General features: G+C 32.0%; 2 protein-coding genes and 2 long non-coding RNA genes across 16 annotated transcripts in view; 1 reads left to right on the top strand and 3 right to left on the bottom strand.

Annotated features, from left to right (window-relative positions):
- Window positions 1-1,047: 1,047 nt before the first annotated feature.
- CalpA (calpain A) lies at window positions 1,048-13,663 on the bottom strand. 7 transcript variants are annotated; one of them, XM_087405213.1, is made up of 15 exons: window positions 13,528-13,663; window positions 8,906-9,082; window positions 8,605-8,792; window positions 8,035-8,338; window positions 7,777-7,958; window positions 7,458-7,708; window positions 7,231-7,388; window positions 6,698-6,915; window positions 6,580-6,622; window positions 6,005-6,049; window positions 5,201-5,330; window positions 4,284-4,418; window positions 3,609-3,736; window positions 3,328-3,523; window positions 1,048-1,605 (listed from the first exon to the last, which is right to left on the bottom strand). In XM_087405213.1, the coding sequence occupies exons 1-15, from the start codon at window positions 13,597-13,599 to the stop codon at window positions 1,520-1,522; spliced, it is 2,313 nt and encodes a 770-aa protein (XP_087261339.1). In that variant the 5' UTR covers window positions 13,600-13,663; the 3' UTR covers window positions 1,048-1,519. The 7 variants fall into 7 exon arrangements, with proteins under 7 accessions (XP_087261339.1, XP_087261337.1, XP_087261334.1 ...); XM_087405211.1 differs by lacking the exon at window positions 13,528-13,663 and adding an exon at window positions 12,578-12,942; XM_087405208.1 differs by lacking the exon at window positions 13,528-13,663 and adding an exon at window positions 9,168-9,573.
- LOC147910043 (uncharacterized) overlaps window positions 13,315-23,161 on the top strand; it is a 13,732-nt gene continuing 3,885 nt past the window's right edge. Inside the window, exons 1-2 of one of the 3 annotated variants that reach the window (XR_015544766.1) lie at window positions 13,315-13,500; window positions 20,266-20,727. This is a non-coding gene — a long non-coding RNA (uncharacterized LOC147910043). Of the gene's footprint in view, window positions 13,501-13,808; window positions 13,946-15,137; window positions 16,658-20,265; window positions 20,728-23,161 lie in introns of those variants that run through there. The other 2 variants (XR_015544765.1, XR_015544767.1) reach the window with 2 other exon arrangements.
- LOC147910044 (uncharacterized) lies at window positions 13,599-20,305 on the bottom strand. Of its 3 annotated transcripts, XR_015544763.1 has the most exons (4): window positions 20,171-20,305; window positions 19,135-19,261; window positions 17,303-18,895; window positions 14,217-14,371 (listed from the first exon to the last, which is right to left on the bottom strand). It is a non-coding gene; the product is annotated as an uncharacterized LOC147910044 (long non-coding RNA). The 3 variants fall into 3 exon arrangements; XR_015544764.1 differs by lacking the exons at window positions 14,217-14,371; window positions 17,303-18,895 and adding an exon at window positions 13,599-13,893; XR_015544762.1 differs by lacking the exon at window positions 14,217-14,371 and having other exon boundaries at window positions 16,676-18,895.
- The window catches only part of Alk (Anaplastic lymphoma kinase), an 18,656-nt gene continuing 16,432 nt past the window's right edge, over window positions 20,938-23,161 (bottom strand). For 2 of the 3 annotated variants that reach the window (XM_011055117.2, XM_011055115.2), the window contains exons 24-25: window positions 22,575-23,036; window positions 20,938-22,082 (exon numbers count right to left, since the gene is read on the bottom strand). In XM_011055117.2, coding sequence (XP_011053419.1) covers window positions 22,035-22,082; window positions 22,575-23,036 — 510 coding nt within the window. In that variant the 3' untranslated portion in view covers window positions 20,938-22,034. Of the gene's footprint in view, window positions 22,083-22,499; window positions 23,037-23,161 lie in introns of all 3 variants that reach the window. The other variant, XR_015544760.1, reaches the window with a different exon arrangement.

Here is a 23,161-nt window from a genome sequence, read left to right as displayed (position 1 = left end):
TTTCAATAAGAATGGCAAAAAATTGCGGGATACCCCTGTGTATATTCGATAAAATATTATTTCAATTTCAAGTTTACTTGTAAGGTATTTCCAACATATCGATATTCGAAAAGTTTTAATAACTATAAAGTAATGTCGATAATATTGGGTCATCTAAAAAGTATCCGCGGTACTTTGTCACTAGATATATGAGCATCAACACACATCTAGTGACAAAAAACCGCGGATACTTTTTAGATGATCCAATAGATCTGTTCGCATTGAAATCCTCGAAAATATTATTGCACTTAAAATGAGATAATAAATGACATATTAATTTAGACTTTGAAGAGAAAAAAAGCGAAGATACTGAATGCAAAATATAAATAATGTAAATAGACCTATATTATTATTTTGTTTTTTATTTATAGAAATAAAGAAATAAAAGAGAGAAACTAAGTTGCCTTCGTTGTTTTATCAAGTTAAAAAGTAGCTAAGTAATATTGTACGAAGCAGAAGTTCTTAGATCTGTTCTTTTTAGAATTCTCGCACGGTTCATCTTTTTTCCTTTTCTTTCCAGTTGAATAGAAAACAAGAAAAGATGAACTATGCAAGAAGTTTAACTACAAAGAATAGGGCCCTTTAGAATTCGTTAGAAATGTAGTTTAATAAAGATTATTAAATATATAACAGATGTAAACATATTAACATCACTAATAAAGTGATATTGAAGATAATGCAATTTAAAATAAAATTGAATTATAATATTTCATATTTCAGTTAAATCGAATATGTATAATGGAAACACAGCATTTAAATACGAATTTAGTTTATTTAGTATATTGAATGTGTAATTAAATATTAATTATTTTGAAAATGTATTTTTATAATTGCACTCTGCAACATACACACTTACATCCATTCTTCACTTATTTTCCATTACACTTTCTTGTCAATTTTATAAAATATAAGTGAAAAATTGTAAAAATTAATAAGACTGAATTGTTGCTTTATGTAGTATTAAAATTTAAAAAAGCATAAATCTACGGATCAATTAATATATACACATTATATGTTTCAATAAATTATTTATATTTTTAAAATAAATTTTAATGATAATTGCAATTATTTAAATAATGTTAAGACACGCGATATTATATTCTTCCACATACAAATCAACATAATTATTAGATGGAATATATATATATATATATATATATATACATACATATATATACATACATATATATATATATATATATATATTCTTATGTATAAATACAGTATCTTATTCCTTTTAAATTCATATAGTGTATATGTGTAAAGTCATATGAATGCTTTCGTAACATTGATTCGAAGGAATTAATAAGTTTTGTGTAGATACATATACATTATCTCTCAACTTATAAAGTATGTTCTCTTTTGCGGTTCTCCATAAAAAAATATTTCTCATTCATAATTACGGCCATCTATCATCACAATCTGATACATTGGTGTTAGAAAGATTCTTAAGTTTATGATAAATTGAATTTATATCTTATTATGAATAGAGTGTTTTTTCCATCCATTCTTCCAAGGTGAACGTAGCTGTTTGGGTTTTATCTGGATCTCTCTCTCTAAAGATATCTATAACATCATAATAATTGGTTTTATCTTATGTTTATATTAATATTAATAATAATTTTATACATACATATATATATATATATTAGGTGTTGGAATTAATTCGTAGCGTTTTACAAGTGATGGGAAGTACTTTCATTAATGTATTTTTTAATGCTCATGTGAAATAAATAACATTCTTTCATTAAAAAACGCTACGAAATAATTCCAACACCTAATATATATATGACATCAATATATAATTAATTCATAAATATTGATATATACACATTAACAAAACATGTTAACATACGAGATCTGTCCCAAAAGTATCCGACCTTTATCTGTATCATGAGAAAGAGCTATTTCGAAGTGATATGAACAACGTCGCCTTCAAAGTAGTTTCCTTTCGGAGTAATGACTTTCTACAAACGGTACACCCACTTGCGAAAGCAGCCTGGAAGTCGTTTTTTATGATAGCCAACAGCTCCGTCGTCGCATTTTGCTTTATTTCTTCAATATCGTTATTATTTCCTCAAATTTTTTACCCTTCAATGGATGTTTCAATTTAGAAAATAAGCAAAAGTCACACGGGGTTATATCTGGACTATACGGAGGTTGACGAAGTTGGACAATACTGTGTTTAGTCAAAAAACTTCTGAATCAGGTGAGATGAATGAGGATTACCGTGGTGCAACAGCCAGTTTCCATTTTTCCACAAATGCGGACGTTTCCTCCTCACCCCCGTCACGCAATTGTTTAAGAACTTTCAAATAATACTCCTTGTTTATTATGCGACCTTGTGAACCATATTCGTGCAACACCTTCCTGGTCGAAGAAAACAGTGAGCATTGCCTTCACGTTGCTTTTGACGCGCTTTCTTGAGTCGAGGCGCTTCTCTCGTCACCTGTTGCGAAAATTGTGTTTTTGTTTCAGGATCATAGTCATAAACCCATATTTCATCGCTAGTAATAATCCTTTTAAGCAATTTAAGATCTTTATTGATGGATTCCAGAATATCTTTGGCAATTTCAACTCAAGAATTCTTTTGATCTTTCATAAGTGGAGCGAATTTTGCAATCACGCGACTCATTCCCAGATCTTCAGTCAATGTTCGAGAAACAATAGTTTTTGGGATCCCAAGGTCCTCTTCTAACTCTCGCACAGTTAAATGACGATTTTTGTTGATTGCAGATCGCACAATAAACGTTCCACATTTTTCGCTGTTTTTTACATTGAAGGTCTGCTGGAACGAGGATCACTGTTCACTGAGACATGGCCAGCTTTGAATCGTTTAAATCATTCTTTTATTTGTGTATCACTTATAGAGTCATTATCATAAACTTGACGGATCATACCAAACGGAACATGTATAACAAAGTTTTTGATAAAATTTAATAAAAAATTTAATAAATTCTCTGCTCGACTCGTTCAGTCATTGTGAAATGCGACGCTTGGATGCTTTTCGACATTCACACAACTGCGTACCGTTGCCAATTGAACAGCTGTTGGATCATGCCGCTTGATGAGAGTACTCTTAAAGGTCCACCCGAAATACTGAATACCTGTTTTCCATAATAGGATGCCCAAGGATAAAGATATACACACGCACAAGTCGGATATTTTTGGGACAGACCTCGTATATTAAAAGGTAATATATATTTTAATAGTTAATATATATAAATGATATATATATAAATGATATATATATATATAAATTATTAGATAAATGCAAGTTTCACTTACCAATCATTGTTTTAAGTCTAACCGTGCACATTATGTAATCATCGAAAGTAATCTTGCCATCTTTAGTACCATAACGATGAACCAATATATTAAGAATATGATTGTTTAAACGGTATCCCGCGCTATTTAACGCTTGTCTTAATTCAAATGCATTTAAATATCCCGATTCGTCTCTGTCGTACAATTTAAAAACAGCCTGAAATATTTATAATACCGTAAAAATATTAGGCATACAAATATCTTACAAGTTAAAAAACCAAATTGAAAAATTTCGCACTTACCTTCCATTTTCTAATATCATTCCACAACGTTTTAAATTCTTCAAAACCGAGTTTGCCGGAGTGATCTGCATCTAACATAGCAACCATACTGCGACATATATCTTTACTGAAACCTCTGTCGTGAGTCTCTGCAATTTAAGAGAAAAACTCATTTTGCCTGTTATAATCTTCATGTATGTAAGAGATAATATCTAAAATATTATCATAAAAATTTTCAAAATACGTATAAATTCACATGAAATTAAAATGAAAACGTAAGAGTACTGTATTATCTTACAGTTTTTCAACAAATGTATTAAAACAGTAATGTCTTCAATTATACAATAGAAATGACAAATTCAACAATTATGATACAGCTACATTGCAAACTTTACACGTGTGCCGACAAATTTAAGCAATTCGTTAATATTTCATTCTCTGTTAATTGAAAAAGCATGCGGTAGGTATTTTTCATCGAAAAGTTCTGTCCTACCTTGTGGGAGACATAAAGTGTCGACATGCTAACATCATTTTGATATTGTCATTATCAGTTATATATCACCATATACCGAATGCTGATGAAAGCGCGTTTCGTGTGTTATCATAGGGATAAATAATCAAACAAGTGGGACATAATCATCACGGCGTAACACAATTGGTAAAACAATCCTGTGATAGGAGGTGTCTTTGTCTTACCTACGGGCTTATTGTACTGTTCATTATTACAAACAATGCCGCACAGGAGTGAGATGAGAGTGTCGACAAACGAATCATTTCCTTCAACAGTTTCGGGAACATGTGCCTCGCTACGATGCGCCAATTGTGGTAACTCTACCCGTAACACACAGCTACATGTTAGCTTTGAGTTTTACATACGTACACTTGGGCCATAAGAATCCGTAACATTCACATTTCTTGCCTTATGTTACAATCTACATTTCTCTAACTTTTATACAACCTCTAATAATCTAGTTCCTTCAAGAATTAAATATTGTATTTTTAATAAAAGCTTATATATCATTTATATATAATATATGTATACTCTATGCTTGTTTACTAAAAGATTGTATTATTACAATTATTTTCAATTTTTTAAACAGTTTTTAATTCATCTAATTAAATAAAGAAATTTTCGAAATATTGATATTGGATTTATATCAATTATTTGAAGGACCCAAATGTATTTATGCATTGTAGACAAATTACAAGATAAAAGATAAGCATGCAGAATTTTTGATACGATTATTAAATGATCATAAAATGCTGTACAGCGTGCTGAAAGAATAAAATAATTTATAATGAGGAGCAAATTTGTAGTAAATTAATCGACTATCAGGCTAAAAATAAACGGTGCAGGTGATAAAATATAAAAAATATAAGATTAATGATAAAGCATGATTTTTAAAATGTATGATTTTATCAAGTATGAGAAACATCGAGCAAATTAAGCATAAAAATTACAAAAAGCTATGAAGCAAAGCTCTTATAATTAGAATAAAATACGATCATGTACGGAAACTATATATACTCGTATTTAAAACTGTACATACTCTTTTTTTTTCATACTTATTTTTACATCAAGACATATCTCTCAGCGCGGAGACAATATTTACCTTTCTTCATGGCGTAATCTAGAATATCTTTGAGTTCCATCCAATCCACTTCCAAATCATCGCCAGCAAGTTTCTTGAAGAATTCTCGGACTTTATCGCTATTGCGATCTTGCTCAGGTTCCTCGGGAACCTACAAATAATACAGAAAAAATATTTCATTATAAAACATAAAAACAATCGTAATCTAAAATTCTGCATCTCTTCCATAAAATTTGAATCAACTTCAAACTTTTTATAACTATTTTTAAATTACAATATTTAAACATAACTTAAAATATTTTAATTTAGTTTTTTTCATTAATACGTAAAATTTATGTATACAGTATGAGCCATGAAAAATAGGAATGACATCTTCTAAAAGATGTGAAAATAACTGAAAATCACAAGTGAATTCAAAACATGAAATGAAACGTAATGAACTCATTCCTTTTTCTCTTATTTCTTATTGATTATTATTAATGAATTTGATTTCTACTATATACATACATTACGCTATTTTACCCAATTTCTTTATGATTTCTACTATATACATACATTCACAGTATACTCATTATGCTTATTTATTATGTTCTACACGTATTTTCGAATCAAAGCGGTTGTAGCGAAATCGAATCCAAGACTATGTTCACCAGGGTACGCACTATTATTTTATCTTTGTTTAACATTCGGTGAACAACAAGGATAATTTTATCCTGACAATGCCCTGAGTTCTTGAACACAATCCTATATTTCTTTAATTTCTTATTCATACATAAAACATATTAGAGCTTTCTATTGCCTCATACAAGCATGCGTTTTACTTACGTTGTCTCCGTTTTGATCCTCCTTATCATCCGCAGGATTAATTACCTAAAAGCCAAGCAATGTAAACATGCGGCTCGTTAGTGATTAGTTATTATTGTGAGCGACATTTTTCACATAACGTGAGTCAATTATCAGATGGAGACAACACTATTAAATTTTGCAAGCATTAGCTGAACACAAAATTTAATTACATAATATTGGTTAATTCTACGTTTTTACGTGCAATTTAACATAAATTAATTTAATGCATTTCTAATCTGTGATTACACTTTTTTGACACACAATGCATATATTCATCAAACTGAATTATTAGTGCTTTCAGTGCCAGTGCTGTGAATTATTATAAATGTCTTCTAAGTTGTGTGATTTGTCGCGTTAGTATGATTCATCAATTCTAAACATTAGTATAAGCTGACAATCTGATGTGTAAGAATTTTGTACACAACTATCTTGGAAATTTCGATTAAAACTTTCTGATTTAAATATATAATTTGAAAGATTTTTTTTATCATCTTCAATTTATTACAATAAACAAAATAATTCGTATTGCTAAGGATTGCTATTATTATCCTTACCCTATCATCAACTTCTCCAATACCAACTTCTTCATCATTTTCTCTGTAAACAAACAGAAACACTTAGATAAAAGTTCTTTAACGTATTATTATATTACAATATCGCAAGAGAACTTACTCCATATTATTCTTGTTCTCAGAGAAGATTCTCAGCAAGAATTCACCTTCCTCGTTTGGATCGAAAGTACTCGGAACTATGCAGTAAACACCCGGCGGTAATTTGAAACGGCACGTAACTTCCCGTAAATTTATAAATGCCGGTGAACGCCCAACAGATGCGTTGTACTTGAAGAAATTAATATCTAGTGGTTTTGGCAATCTCTCCGGATAGTCTAACTGTAAAAAAAGTAGACTTTTAATAGAAAATATTTTTTATTTTTCATCTTCTAATGACGAGTTCTTGAAAATTCATGCGTTTCTTGAATGACATTTTACTTATTAATTTTTCAATACAAAGTTATGTAATAAAAAATATAATTTATAAACAGTAATGAAACTTTATTTTCTTTGAAATGTCGAAGATAAATATTTGAATTTTCAAACAAATCAAATTTATAATTCTATTGTACTGTATTATTAGACTGTTATTATTATTATATAATATTATATATATTATTATTATTATATAAGAATCAATTAAATTTCATATACATGATATATCGCGAATCCGATAGTGAGGCAATCAGCACCCATTCTTCTTTGCGCTCTTCTATTTTTTTGCATTAAAGCAACAATTACGGTACACTTATCATCATCGTCATCTGGAGACTCCAATGTAATACGGTACTGCGGATTATGGTAGAAGGTCTCTATAAAATATATGTTTTTTGTTTAATGAGAATACTCTTACAAAATTTGATCAGTCCGATATATCTCACCTAAAAAGTTTCTGCAACCACCCGCTGTTACTCCACGCACCCACTCTCCTTCAAACACGCTCATCTCCCAGCGTTTCTTTCCAGCGCTGATGTCGTCCGTCGTTAAGGAGTCTGGATTCAAGTTGCATATCTCGAGTTGAGTGAAGTGGCGAGTAAAATCATGGAACGACATCCAAAATTCACCGTCCATATCGAATGTTAGGCCAAGTTCCTCTTTCTCATGATCAGGAATAAATCTCCATTCTGGTGATCTATCGATAAATGATGAAAACGTGAACTTGGAATTATAATTTTCGAAACATAGGGGGAGACTACTCACTGATCGCTCCAAGGCCCATTCCATTCTGCCTCGTTTCCCCAAGGATTCCGAAGCCTCAATAAAGGTATGGTACCGGATCGATTTGGCATCTGGATTTCCACGTTCTTCACGCGAGTGATGCTGTACGCGTGACCGCGTATTAATCCTTGAGGTGTTTCAGCCTCCACTACATTGGGGTCGGGCTAATAGAAAAAGGGATCAAAGTAATAATCAATTGAAGCATGCGATCTATAATAATAAATATTATAACTTATTCACCTCGATAGAACAACCCAGTAACGAGTTTCTCTCAGAGGCTTTCAAGAGAATATTGAACAAGTTCGGTGGCGTTTCATCCATTTGGTACATTTCCGTTACTCCACCAGTGAAATCCTCCATGGCTTCACAGGTTGTACCGCCCTTTAATGCCTCATAGGAACCATGCAGTTTTGCATACGCTTTTTCGAGAAGGGCGCTCCAGAATTCATTACTCTCAGCCGAATGAAGATACACTAATTCTCCACGACAGGTGGGCAATCGATCGTCAATCACTACGTCGACCCATCTACCGTACTGCCAAAATCTAATAAATGTACAAATCTTATGTAAGAGTCCTTTCCAAGTTAATAGTAATTTGTAATTTAGCAGAAAAACTTGTCACATAAATATCGCAGAATTTAGATAATATATTCGTGATATTCTATTCAGTAATAAACGAAAAACTTCTGAATAAAATATATAATTCGTTCCTATAAACATTTCGTTTATATAATAAGAATGTAAATTAAATTATTTTTGGCCACGTCGGAAAAGCGTTGTTTATGAAATAACTGCATGCGTTCAGCAAACCTGAAATGAAAGATTCCAGCGTAATTTTCCTCGAAGCTCTGATCTTCTGGCACTATTTGAAAGAACAAATTCGAATGCATGGTCAGATTGGCCACTGCGGCCAACAACCAACAGTCTCCCAGTTCTCCTTGTTGAACATCGAATCTTGAGAAACCTTCCACGAAGAGCTGAGGATCATCCGCGATTTCCTGCGAAGTTAGCGCGTTGTAGGTAATGTTAAAATCATTCTCCTCGTGTTTGATTTGTAAATTATTGTCGACAGCAGCTAATAAAATTTAGGATAATTCAAAAGATTTCTAACCATCGGTCGTTTCCATTCTATGTATCTATCCGGTCTGCGAGAGAAATACAATGACGAGTCATTGGCTGGAAATTCAGGATCTTCGAAGAGTCTTCCCGTCGCCAGGCACTCTCGTCTCAGGGTATTGAAGTCTTGGACTTCCCCTCGTGGTCTAAAGCCGGATCCTTTCTCCCCTAGCTGCGAACATCAGTTTGTGCATGAAGTCGTATATACGCGGATCTATTTTCGAGAAAAAAGGGAAAAAATTGCGATTTTGGCCTACATTATAGCAGGGTTTTCCAATAAAATTTTTTGTTGTTCGTATCCCTTTATCTTCAAAAGATTTTTTATACGTTGTAGAATCGTGGGACTTGTTCGGCTTTACTGCCGAATTTTTAGGAACAGACTCGCGTTTGGTCAAGTAAAGGATATTATTATTCCTGCCGATTATCCTATTATTCGTAGATTTTGTAGATTCGACACTAGATCCAATTTTCAGAACCGCCAGACCTTCTTGCATGTAATTAGAGTAGCGATAATTAGTATATTTGCTACGTCGTGAATCCATGTCGGTGAGTTAACGAAGCGAATCGCTTTATATGCATAGAAAAGAATAAACGCGTGTGCAGAAAAAAATCGTCACGTAAGCAAAGCAGATTTCTCCTCGAAACTGTGCAATCGATACAAAATGAGAATTAAAACTATTCGCCATGAGAAAAGTTTCATTATTCGAACTTGGAATAGCTATCTTTATCAGATAAGTTCGATATGACTATCGTTTGTGGAAATAGTGGTATGATAACTATACCGGAAGACAACGAACCGCAATTTAGATTGTGATATTGTTTAATAAGGATATGTGAACAGCTGCGTGAACGTAAAGAGATAACAAATTAGTACACGGTATGATGCAGAAAAGCATTACAATGTGCAAAGTATTAGCCAATGAATATCTATGTCAATATAATAATATAATAAATGTCTGCGTTAAAATATACTTTTATTTTATCTTATCAATTTGTATACAATTATTTTTTTATTGTTTCTGAAAATATCAAAACATCTGATGATCGAACTTAATAAAAGTAGGCAGCTATGAAATGAAATGCAAAAAGTGCATCTATATTCTAAATATTTGTTGAGAATTCAGCAGTCGAAAAGAAAAGTTCTGATTTTCTTCTAAACAAGTTTTCAACTTATACGGTATATTGTCAATGATTAATTTAAATATTTACATTATAAATTGATACACAAAAAGTTATCATATTAAAAGGTTCGTATTAAAAGACTGAATGACATGCAGATTATAAACTAAACCAATTACGTTTTTAATTATAAATAAACAATTGCAAATAAAAGAGCAATATTAACGAAATTAATTTAGTAAATCATCTATTATGCTACTTATTTATATTATTATATATATAAGTATGTATTTAATCATTTAATATTTTACCTATTTATTTAATAATTATTTTTAATTATTGTTTACATCCCGAAAAAAAATGTTTCATATATAACATTATACATAATTATATACAAAATATGTTCATATTTATAACATTTTTTTCCGGAATTCTATTTCATCGTCCTTATTCTTTTCACTCTTTCAATACGTGAACAAAATTTTTTAAGTTAGAATTGAAATAATTTACATGTTTTGTAAAAACACGTGGACAGCATGAATACCACTGTATTGACGCATGTTATGACACATGTAATTTTTTCTAATGAATGAATACGTATCATGCAAGAATGCATTGTATCAGTTACACATTTCTCGTACAATGTCGTCATCACTATTGCCATCACCATTGGTATTGTTAGAATATCTTGCATGCAATGTATTTATATTACAAAAGACATGAATAATTATGTGATATTAAATTAAAGAGTTTTAGTATTCACATTGTGAAGAATCATTCAAGATTAATGTAGATTTTTTTTATATAAGTTTGCGATTTCTAGAGCAGGAAAAATAGGAAGTGTTAAATGAGAGGAATTGATCAATCGTGCGCTTTTCTCGGTGTTACATTTTATTCCAATATGATATGCACAAGTTACATGATTTTATATGTGAAGATATTTAGTCAAGCTTTTATTTAAAAAGATTTATATATTATATTATGCTAGTAAAACACAACAAAGCAGTTTATCTCGTAGATATATACATATCATTTTTATAAAACATTTATCGATAATTTTTCTGATTATTTGTATCGGAAAGCAAGTGATCTAATTCTTTATAATTACTTTTCTATTGTTTGTATATCTTTTACAAGAAAATATATCTTTTACACATAACGTGATAATAAATCGATTATGACGAATCTCGTTGTAGCGATAGATCTGCATGTCAAGTGATACTAAAGAGATATAATGCGCTTCTCAAGCGTTTGTGAAAAAATCGATTAAAAATGACTAAAAATCGTTGAATATTGGTTTCAATAATTTTTTACTTAAATATTATCAATTTTACAGAAAAACAGCGAGAGATAAAAATTATTTATTTTCTTCTCATAAAATTTTGAGAATTTTTTCAGAATTTTTTAGAATTTTTTAATATTTGTATTTTCATACAAAAAAATTGATAAAAAATTCTAAAAAAATTCTTTAAGTTCTATAAGAAAAAAATAAATGATTTTTATCTCTATACACAGACCTATACGACAATGAGTTTCGTCGCAATTGATTATTATCACGTCGTGTCTTCCCTTTGTTAGTTATCCTAAATAGTCATCACAATCATGGCTGGATTCTACTTAACATTCATAACGTTCGTGAAATCACTAATCCTTATCGTTTATCAAATATTAAACAAAGACAAACGATGCTTGTGAGCGTTGCGAATGTTAAGTGGAACGCAGCCCATATTGAATCATGATGTCAGAAGCGAGAAATGACACGTTGATTTTTTTATTACGTATCATTTATAAATAAAGACAATTTGGATAAAACAAAATAATGAAATTGCTTTAAAACAGTTATAAAAATGGACGAAAACTATGCTTATCCCCCCTGACCGTCAATAAATAATCATAAAAGATGATAAAAGGCACATTAGTTTATTCAATGCGCACGTGTAGCTTATTTTCACTTACACGTGTTTTTTATTACTTTTTACGATTATTTACTGTCAAGGAGGATAAATATAGTTTTCATCCATTTTTACAAATGTTTTAAAGCAATCTCATCATTTGTTTTATTCAAATTGTCTTTTTTTTTTTATAAATGCATGTAATAAAAATTAATATATCATTTCTCGCTTCGACGTCACAATTCAATATGACTGTGATGACTACTCAGGATCCTTAAGTGAGAAACAATTTGATAGAATCTCAAATTAGAAAAATTACTATTTCTAATTATTCAGAAAGTAAATTAAAAATTTTTTATAAATAAATTTATTCTTAATTTATTCTTAATAAATAATAATTATTTAATTAAAATTTACCTCAATTTATAATTTGTAATTTATAATAAAGAAAAACGAAATAGAAATACCAGTCGATGCGCTGCTTAAAAAATATATTGGGCAATAAAAAATTTATTTCGACAAATACTCGTTTTGACGAAACAGGTTCTACGAAAAATTCGAAGATTATCTACTAGTGAAGATACTAAAACGGAGTCTGCTTCATGACTCATCGGTTGCCGGCTCTTTGCCTCTGATTGTGAGACAAATAAGCGTACCACTTTGATATTGAAGAGCGACGGTAGGAATCGCTTGATCTCGACCGCCGTTTTAACAAACACATCCTCCTCGGTGCCACCTCCATCGCCGTAACCACCGTAGTAACTCATCGCACTTGTTTTCTCTTTTTCTTCTCGGCTACGCTCAAATCCAAATTGAATCCCGAATGATTTCAAAAACACCGATCATTCGAGCGAACGACGCAGCTCGAACTCCCGATGTTATCTTAAATGCCTCGATATTCGTCACGTTTTAACTGGCACGGATTACGAAGCGCGAGAAGGTACTCCGACGCGGTTTCGAAACCGTTACAACCTAACAGATTCTGCGCCGGGCCGGACAGATTCATCCACGAGGATAACCATTAACCTTCACCCATGGCTTTTCCTTCGCACGTCACGCCGGTGTGTACATACACCATTATACACTATACAGTTCTCGTCGCTTTCGAAATGACCTTGATTGGCTCGATGGAGAAGACACGAGAAGGTGCACGTTCAGTGGCGGCTTTCGGATTCTATACGTCTATTTTCTACAGCTGAACTACTGGAGTGTACACTTTTGGAACTTAAAGTGAAATAGATATATGTTCGATATTTGGCCAAAAATGAGAAAGAAATTTTAGTGCCAGAATAATAAAAACAGAACCTATTGTTCACATTATAACGATTAAACGCGATTGGTTGTCATTCTTAAATCTAGCCAATGGTTACGCTCGTGTCTCAAATTCGTCGCCATTTTGAAAACCTTGAGTCAGCATGCGCGCGATTTAAAACGACAGATATTACCAATGGTGATCCTTGTAACTTCTAATTAGCAGGACTGTTTAAACTTAAACCGTTCGAAATTAGTTGTTTGTTGTGATCTTGCAATTGTCAACTGCTGTACTAAAGTTGTTTCATAAATTCTCGAAATATGTAAGGTATGTCGTACATTATCATATACTCACCTCGATCTTCTTTGTTTCTTGTCGAACGAATTCTGGCTCGAATATTTCTTTGTTCCACCCATACGAATTCATTTTCGTACACTTGAAAATTCTTATCCCGATGAGATCTGCGAAATGAGCTATCGGAAATTTGGCAACGATCGGTAGAGTCCAATTTATTCCATTGGCCACATGTCTTCTTGACAATGTTAATATGAAACTTCGTTCTCACTAGTTAATCTCACTTTTTCTGCACTGCTATTGTCAATGTCACGATGACGCCGATTCTTATCAGTTCTTATAATTGCGCGAGTTATGACTGTAGGAAGGTTATTCGTCGTTCGTATGGTGGATTATCTTCCTGAATGATCGTATTGTATATCACTTCTGGACAGTACCGTATGCAGAGCAGAGAAAAAAAGTTAATTTCTTTTAACAGGTTTGTTTTTATAGTAAATTAACTATCATTTATTAATGCTAATTTAATGCATTAATATTAATTTAATACATTTAATATTAATTTAGTACATTAATAATAATTAATTTGTCATTAATTTGTTAGATTTGTTACATACTTATATTCCAAATTATATCAATCACTGAAATAATCAATGTTCATAAACATTTAAAAATATATATAAATAAAAAATATATATTCCAAATTAAATTCAATACTTAAATTATACAGTGTCCCCGAATTTTTTATAATACTTTAATAGTTTTGTAAGCTAAAGAGAAAAAAATATTATCCAAACATAGGTTCTAAAATGCTTTATGTATGTTTATTTCAATTTAATTTAAATTTATCATCTTTTTTTGCGATAGTAAAGGAAATCTTCCTAATGATGATTTTTTTTATCCTCATCTAAAAAAATGATAAATTCAAAATTACTGAAATAATATCCATAAACATTTAAAATATATATTAGGTGTTGGAATTAATTCGTAGCGTTTTACAAGTGATGGGAAGTACTTTCATTAATGTATTTTTTAATGCTCATGTGAAATAAATAACATTCTTTCATTAAAAAACGCTACGAATTAATTCCAACACCTAATATATGAATAAAAAATATACGTTATACGATATCAAGGTTATATTAACATGAATAGACAATACTTTGAGATACTTTGCAAACTTATAGGTAAAATTGTTTCTTATACATTTCATATTTTTGTTATAATTTATTCAGCTTATTTATTATTAAACTTTTTAATAAAACATTTTAAGATACCTATATTTATGAGAGACTTATATTTATATAACATTTTTTTATTTCAATTTATATAGAATAGAATATATCATATTATTGTACAGAAAATTCAAGGAGATTCCTATTTATTTTATATATGAAATTTCTTAAAAGATACGATCATTGATGATCAATGACAATAATTTAAGTCATAATATGATTTGTTTGAAAATCAATTGTCTCTTTATAAAATTGTAGAATCTAGAATTGGCTTTACCTACTTCTATTCAAGACGATGCAATAAATTTTACACTGTATCAAAATATTTATTGAATATCTATTGGATGTTTAACTTACACCAGATGTCTAAAATGCACTACTGATTGATTTTTGGGATGACTGCCAAATAGTTCCAATTCCTGAAGATCAATACTATTTTGATAGAATTATTCGAATCTTAAAAAGAAATTCCGTCTATCGATGATTTTTATTGTTATGACTTTTGCGTGCCGACAATCGATTCCAACAATTGTCTGTAATCACATGCAGTTAATAAACATGCAATTTTGTCGATTTGTAAACAATAGCTAAGCAGAATCCGGGATCGTCGTTATATCGCCTAATAGCGAAATAATGCGAATCGCGATTATCTGACCGTGTCTATTAATTTTTACACCTGGAGGAAATAGGATCTATCGTAGGTTTTATGGAAAAACCACTCTCTACTACGTCACGGTCGACTTAATTGGCGTGGAGTCAGAATCATTGAGTTGCGACACGGTGCTAGTTTATCGCGACAACGATTATTGTTGCAAACAGTCTGTATTGCATTTTGCCACTGGTACCGTAGTCATATATATTTGTATATATGCCAGATCAAACGCATTTGTGTTACCATTTTTAGCTTTTATTACCGCTGGAAATTGTGCACTGCACAACATGATAGTCGATATAAATCCATTACAAAGCAAATGTTCAATGTCTGCGAACATACAGACAATATTATGCTGCAAAGTAAATAAATATACTAGAAGGTGCACAAAAAAACTTGCTGGAACGCAGAATTGCAGAGCGTGATTTCATATCTAAGAAAGAATTTTAATTTCATATATTCCAACAGAAAATACGAAATAATTCCTGTAATAATTTTTTCATGATTTGCTTTTTAATGCTTTTATATGTAAAATGATAACAAGAATCAATAAAAAAAAGATACATATATGTATGTAAATATGCAAATCACCTGCTTTATCAAATGAAAATTGTTTCTGACAGGATTGATCTTTTGATTTTGATATCTATTGAGCATTTTTTTATTTTTTATTTAATTATCTATCCTTTCAATCCTTCGAATTTTTTTCCATGATTAAAGTCTATACGCATTTAGCAGTTAAAGGGATTAAGGCCTGGTTGCACCAACGTTATTTTTTGAGCGAGACTTAAAATTCTCTTTGCCTCGTTTTAAAGCCGAAAAAGAGACAGAGAGTTTTAAGTAGGGACCGGATATCCGGAAAGTATTCAGTATCCGACACTTTTTTACTATCCGACCGGATAGTCAGACATCATTAGTATCCGGGAATATATCCGGTTGAAATTTGATATTATTAAATTGTTGATTTTTTCTTATATAAATATTCTAGAAATAAGTATGCATATTCATGATGCTATAATATCTTATACATTGTTGCAAAATTACAATCTTTTTTTGTACAGGCTTTTTTTTAGAAGACTCGGAATCCGGTCAGATATCCGGAAAATATCCGACTCGAAGAAATTGCCTTCTCGGATACTCGGTCGGATATCCGATGTTACATTCTGTCCGGGTATTCGATATCCGGTAATTTTACGATCTAGTGCATTCCTAGTTTTAAGCCTCGCTTAAATTAAAGTGATGGTGCAATCGGGCTTAAAACACAAGAGAACAAAACAAAAGAGAATTAAAAAACTACTATTTGCAGGTAATCCGTTCTCCTAGCTTTTTAGTAATAATTCTTTATTTAGTATGATAATCCAGAAATTACATCCTTTTTTAGCGCTATTAAAATTGTGATATTGTGCCGACCTTTTATCGATTCAAAGACACACCCTTGTGCACGTCATGGTCACATTAAAGCTGAACTTAATCTCTTATTCAATGGTTTCGATATGATGTACGATTACCCAATTTAACAATTATTGCTATGTCTCAGTTAAATTAGTGAAGAGAATCGTTTAACCAGAAATTACTTCACAAAATAAAATGATCGTGCACAGCGATCGTGACAAATATGGATATTCTTATTTAAAATAGACTAATTAGTTTCCATTATCTAATTTACAGCTGTTACTATTGAAATAATTATTGCTGCTACTTTGCAACTGTCGTTATGTATATTACGTAATGTTGCAGTGTCTTCTCAATGATAAAACTTATAATATCAAACATATATAATTATATAAATGTAAAATGTATTAAAATAATTGCACATTAAAATAATTGCACATTACAGTAATTATACATTAGATTAATTGCAAATAAAACGTTGTACAATTGTTTTTTATTAATTTTTTTTATCTTTGTAAAATTCCATAATTCCACAATTCACCGTGCTGCCCATAATTACCCTTATAATTAAGTCTGTCTGTGTAACAGGGCCAATATTGTTGGCGTTTTGCGAATCACCAAAACGTGTTAATCGTTCTTTCTGCGCAATCCGGAGCGCAATTCGAAAACCTGGTTGCAAGTGATGGCACCGATGGGTGATACCGATTCTGTACCGTACGCGATCGTATCGAAAATGACGCTGACGAGCGTGTGGTACGTGATACACTGGAATATCCGGAGATTCACTCTGTTTCGGAACCAACTGTCCCTTCCCTCTTCCATCCGAGCTGTGTCGCTGAAGCGACACCAATATACAAGTCACTTATTTGCATTGAATTGCTCTTTTCCTTATAAAGGAAATTCTCGTAAATGGTAAAAAGAAAGTTTAATTCATGAACCGGTTCTCTCTCACTCCGTCATAATATTATATGAATTTTTTTTATACAAATATGTGAAGAAATAGTAGTATCAATTGTATTATATGTGAAATATCGCATAAAAAATTATTACTTCTTAATTATTTATTGCTTTTAGGAATATTTTTTAATAGAAAAATGATTTCATTTAAAATTGATTTTATATTTATTTATGTATTTAATTTATTATATGCTTGAAATATATAATATTATCCTTATCTCTCTTTAATTTTAAGATGCATGAGTTAATTTACGAATTTTTCGCTGTAAATAAAACTCATAATGTAATAATATTAAGAGAGATTACATTGGCTTACAGATTAAGTAAATTTAAGTTGAAGCCACGTTTTCGACCGACATGGTACAAGTTATTTTGGGAATTTTAAAGAAGCTACATGAATCATTATATTATGAGAACAGCTCAGACGTTCTTTTTCGCCATATCAGATTGACGATGCATATTTTCAGCGTTTCATAATCGTTTTGTATACCAATTGACAATTGTTATCAGTGAGAAGAATATAGCAAGCTAGGTACTAATTTAATTGACATCACATATGTTAGTTTCGTTGTCAGTGAAAATCGAGAATGAATAATCTCCTTGGCAGAGAAAGATATTTTGGCATTAAATCAACGGATATGAATCAACATTTGTAAACAACGAAACTATTAATGACTATAAATGAAATATACGTTTATCTTTCTGAATGTTTATCTTTCTAATCTGAAATTTTTTAATATTATAAAGATTGCTATTATAAATGCTTTTAATTTATTTTTTACATATAACTTAATTTATTCTATTTCATAGATTTTTTTCGAAATTAAAGCTATATTCTCTTTAAAACTATTTAATTTTTGAGTGCCCAATGCCGCGATGTTAATTTTTAATAAAGATGAATTTAGAAGATTCTTATTGTAGTTAACAAAATTACAGTAATACAGCTTTAGAACTTTAAACATTGGATAAGATTAAAAAAACTTCTTAAATCTTTAATATTTTATAATTTTTTATATAATTTAATCCTTTTTTAATTGAAATACTGCTGCTGTAAAAAAAATGAACTTTCAGCTTTACAGAAGCTTTCACAAAATTCTTCTTAAATCCTAATTTTCAAAGGATTGCGAAACATTAAAGTGTTGTGTAGACATCACGAAGGCGCGAGCATGAGGGCAGAATGTTAGATGTTGCAAGCCTAAAAATATGAGTCGACTGTACGCATCGTAGTTCGCGCGTACGAGAGGGATCGTGTTTTACATTTAAAAATGAATTTGGCAATGTGCCAAATATGATACATCCGAAAAAAATCTTCCTCATTGCACGAAGACGCGCGATTCAGAAATTTTGAAAGACGCACGAGTTTTGGTTATTAAACGTTTGGTTCGCGTAAAATCACTATTATTCATCGAGCCAGAAAACACTATAATAACAAACCTTGAAGGTAGTATTGGCAGGATGGTGTACGTCGCCAGAACCAGATAGCCCTCCTCGCAATAAACGTGACAGAAGATTGTAACGACCTAATGTCGACCACGCGTCTTTGGTTGCTTGTACAGGATATCTAAGCAAAAATTTGTTTTTTTTTTCTTTGTATAAAGTACATGAAAAAATGTTGCCGAAGATTAATACTAAATAAGAGAGAGTGAAGAAAAAAGAAATCATGTATTTTATCTCTGCGTCTAGATTCATTATTAGAATACCAAGATTTCATGAACATTGTAATTCACTTCATCAGAACAGGCGAGGAGCAGCTTAATATTAGATTTTATTATTACATTTATTGTATGACAAATTTTTTGAGCGTATTAATTGGTTACAGGAAAGATTCTCAGATCTCTCTATCCTATGACCAATAAATTTGAAAAATTTATCGTAAAAATTCTGTCTGGCAAAAACGGACAAATGTAACATTAGCCTGATACAATATAGGTCAGACTGTTTCTCACTCTAAATGAACTGCAACGTTCACTAAACGTTAGTATTCTAATAATGGATCTGAATATATAGATAACTCATGAAATGTGCAACTTCTGTATAGAAAGTACCCGTGCAAGCTTCAAAAGCATTAAAAAAAGAAATTAATATCAATTTGCTTTTCAATAAATTGAATATTGATATGAGACAAGTGTCAAAACAAGTTAATTAATTGTTAAAGAAAGATTTAAGAAATCAAGTTGATTATTTTTCTGTAAATTATTTAAAGACTGCTTCGCAAATGTCTGCTTTATAGTTTCGTTAAATTTATGTTGTTTTAATTCTTCTTATTTCCTGAATTGACTCGTCAATTCTGTAAATCTAACTAACTTCCAAGGAAGTAGGGTATAATATTTACAATTAAAAAGAAAAATTTGTATTAAATAACCTCTCTCATCGAAAGTGATAGCGCTGATGTTTCACATGTTACTCATCTCATCTCGTATCGCAAAACAAGCGTAAAACTTATTACAGGAATTAGAGCGTGACGGCTTACCCTTTCGCAAATTTATATGTTTTTAGCGGACGACCATCTTCGACGATAGTTTTTACGTAGTAATACGAATAATTCGACATTGTTTCGTGTTATAGGGAGTCACGTGGAATACAAAGCGAGGACAAACGGGATATGATCAGGATACGTGCGACGTCGGAGTTCCATGCACGAATTGTCATCCAACGCGAATCGGACTGTCAGCCCTCTTTCCTTCGCTGCGTGTTCGTATATGCACGCTTAGTCTGACACTGTGCCGTCGTTTATACTGTGCTTATTTACTCCACATACTCGTACGTACGGGCGTATATATAGCCACCGCGCCGCCAATGTTACTGAGAAAACTACGACGCTTTCCGAGATGTGACAATGCTGGTGTCCACTGTGTCCAGCACAGAGATCTCGTTGCCAAAGATCGCGTTGCACGATGCAAATGTTCCTGAGAATACGCCGACATCAGAAAATGAACGATGCACAAAATAGAAAAGAAGGGAGAGACAGCCAATAATATAATGCCAACTTGCTCTTCAATTAGAGTTAGACATTGAAGCTGGACAGCTGTAAGTGGTGTGCTTTCGATTGATTTATATGCTAAATAAATTAAGAGATATAAAGAAATGGAGCCAATCATTTTTTTAAAAGAGATTATTGTATGAGACATTGAAAGATTTTCCTACAAATGCTTGAAATTTAATAATTTATTCGAGTTTATGAGATTCTAAATGACTTTATGATTATCGAAGGGAAGTATGAAGTAGTAATAGACTACCTTCCATAAACACGCCTTTATTACGTTTCACGTACAGATACATAGGCTGACTTTCATACGCTACGCGCACGTAAAATACGTCGTCGTTGTAAGAAAAATAAAAAAGGGCTCGTGCTCTTTTTATTTCCTTTCTTTTCTCCACTTTCCTATTTCCTAAGACGCATTTATCGCTGTCCACTTTACGATAGTGATGGTGCACCAATGAGGAGTTCATAGATCGTCGCCTCTTTGGTTAGAGAGAGTCACGAGTAGACGATCAGCCTACGGAGATTTTTTACATCGATATTACAGTGTAACATTTTACTTGACAGCCATAGTACCCTTCATATCCGTATTAATTCCGTCGGAATCCTTAATCGTGTAAATAAATAGGACAATACGGCTGTACTGTCTTCAACCAGGGATTTACTTTATGTCGAAGACAAGACTACTCGCATTTCTTAGATGATTTTTAAATGTCAAATATATGTACATCACAAAAACATTTTTCCCAATCTGTAATTTCCAAGTACGTATCCACGTTTTTAACGTTGATTTCACGAGCTACATATGTCACTCTGATTAATTCGAAGATCCACGTTAACGAGTGATTCAATAATTTTACAAATTTCTGCCCCATCGCTATCACGCAGAAAGTTTACTTGACGAGATCATCTTGCAAAGTATATGGTTGTACGTGTATATATGTGACGCTTAACGACGTATTGAATACATGTTTACGTATTTGGTATCTTTCGTCTTTTCCGTATGTACATAACTCACTTATTTTGCGTTCATTTGTAACAATCTCTTTTCTTCCGACTTACGATAATCGCGTGTCTTTCTTATGGAAACCAATGTTTGGCGCGCATCAAAAAAGCGTCGTCTATGAAAAGAAATTCGAAGGTTTCCCTCGATTCCCATTCACAGGAGGGTCTCCTCAGAATAATAACGACGCGAGTATTCGTTGTCCTGGACCCACGGAGGCGAGGAGAGTTCTACGAGCTGTGTATCCCTTATAAGCGCAGTCGTTGTGGCCGATCGTTGCAGCTGCAATCGACGAGCAACGTTGCAGCCGAGCGCGGCCGGGCAGCCTCGTCAACCCCCCTCGGATAAATCTCAGCAGGAACACTCTTCTTCCCTTGGCAGCTCGTGACCCAGGGAATCCTACATTGCAAAAATAGAAAACGTAAAATAGAGAGTATTACATCAGAAAAATTGCATTTCAATTTAGTAGCAAGAAAAATTATAATCATTAATGTGCTCCCTCTAGATCTGTTTCTGAATTTACTAGAAAGTAGTATAGTTCAGAGAATCCTTTAAAATATTTGTAATCTCAAAAAGACGTCTTGTTAATTCGCAATCGAGGAGTTTGCACATGAAAATGCGCAAAAATATTATATATAAAATATATTAATGTACTAATTCTATTTTTCATTTTTTATTTTTCGAAATATTAACTTTTCTATCATACCCATTGCACCTAGTGCTTTTATATTTTTGAAATATTATTCTATTATGTTTCATGGAAAACCCCTTGATCGTAAATGTCGAGTTTGTCGGTGGACAAATTGCGTTAAGTACCTTCGATCAAGGACCACGGTCATGTACAGATGGAAACTTTGCAGGACGTCGAATGTAGGGGAGAGGTCAAGTTACCTTCCTTAGTTCCTTACTGCCCGGCGTGTATGAACTGCTCAAGCGTTGTGTTGTGATCTTTTCGTAAGGGATGGTGCCTCTGCAGAGCGCGCTCGGGTCCAGACTCAGGGTTGCCTTCAAGGTATTCTTCTTCACCATACCGTTCACATTACTAACATTGGCGTTGAGGCCGATGATACGACTTGACGAACAAGAGCGCATGTTGGGCGATGAGTTCGTTATTGTGTCGGGCGGAGTGTCCGAGGATTGTGCTATCAGAGAGTCGGAATTGGTGTCGGTAGTCGTTGTGCTCTCATTACCATTTTTACGATCCGTTATTGCACTATCGATGTTGGCAGTCATATGACATTCATCCTCTGGACGGTTGTTGCCATTGTCTATATTATCGTGGTCTTCGATGTCACTGTTTCGATGTATTGCCCTGTTTTCTTGTCGATCCGATTGGTTGATCCTCTTTTTGTCCTACAGAGATCGTATAAATAATATCTATAGATACGTATATCTTAGTAGTAAATTAATTGCAATTGTAAAATAAAAGAAATATAGGATAATATTAAAATAGTTCTAAATGTAATGACTAAACATTT

Source organism: Acromyrmex echinatior, chromosome 4 (genome assembly GCF_024713525.1).
Source record: "Acromyrmex echinatior isolate Ae372 chromosome 4, ASM2471352v2, whole genome shotgun sequence".
NCBI classification, from domain to species: Eukaryota; Metazoa; Arthropoda; class Insecta; order Hymenoptera; family Formicidae; genus Acromyrmex; species Acromyrmex echinatior.
This window is presented reverse-complemented; position numbering and strand designations above follow the sequence as displayed.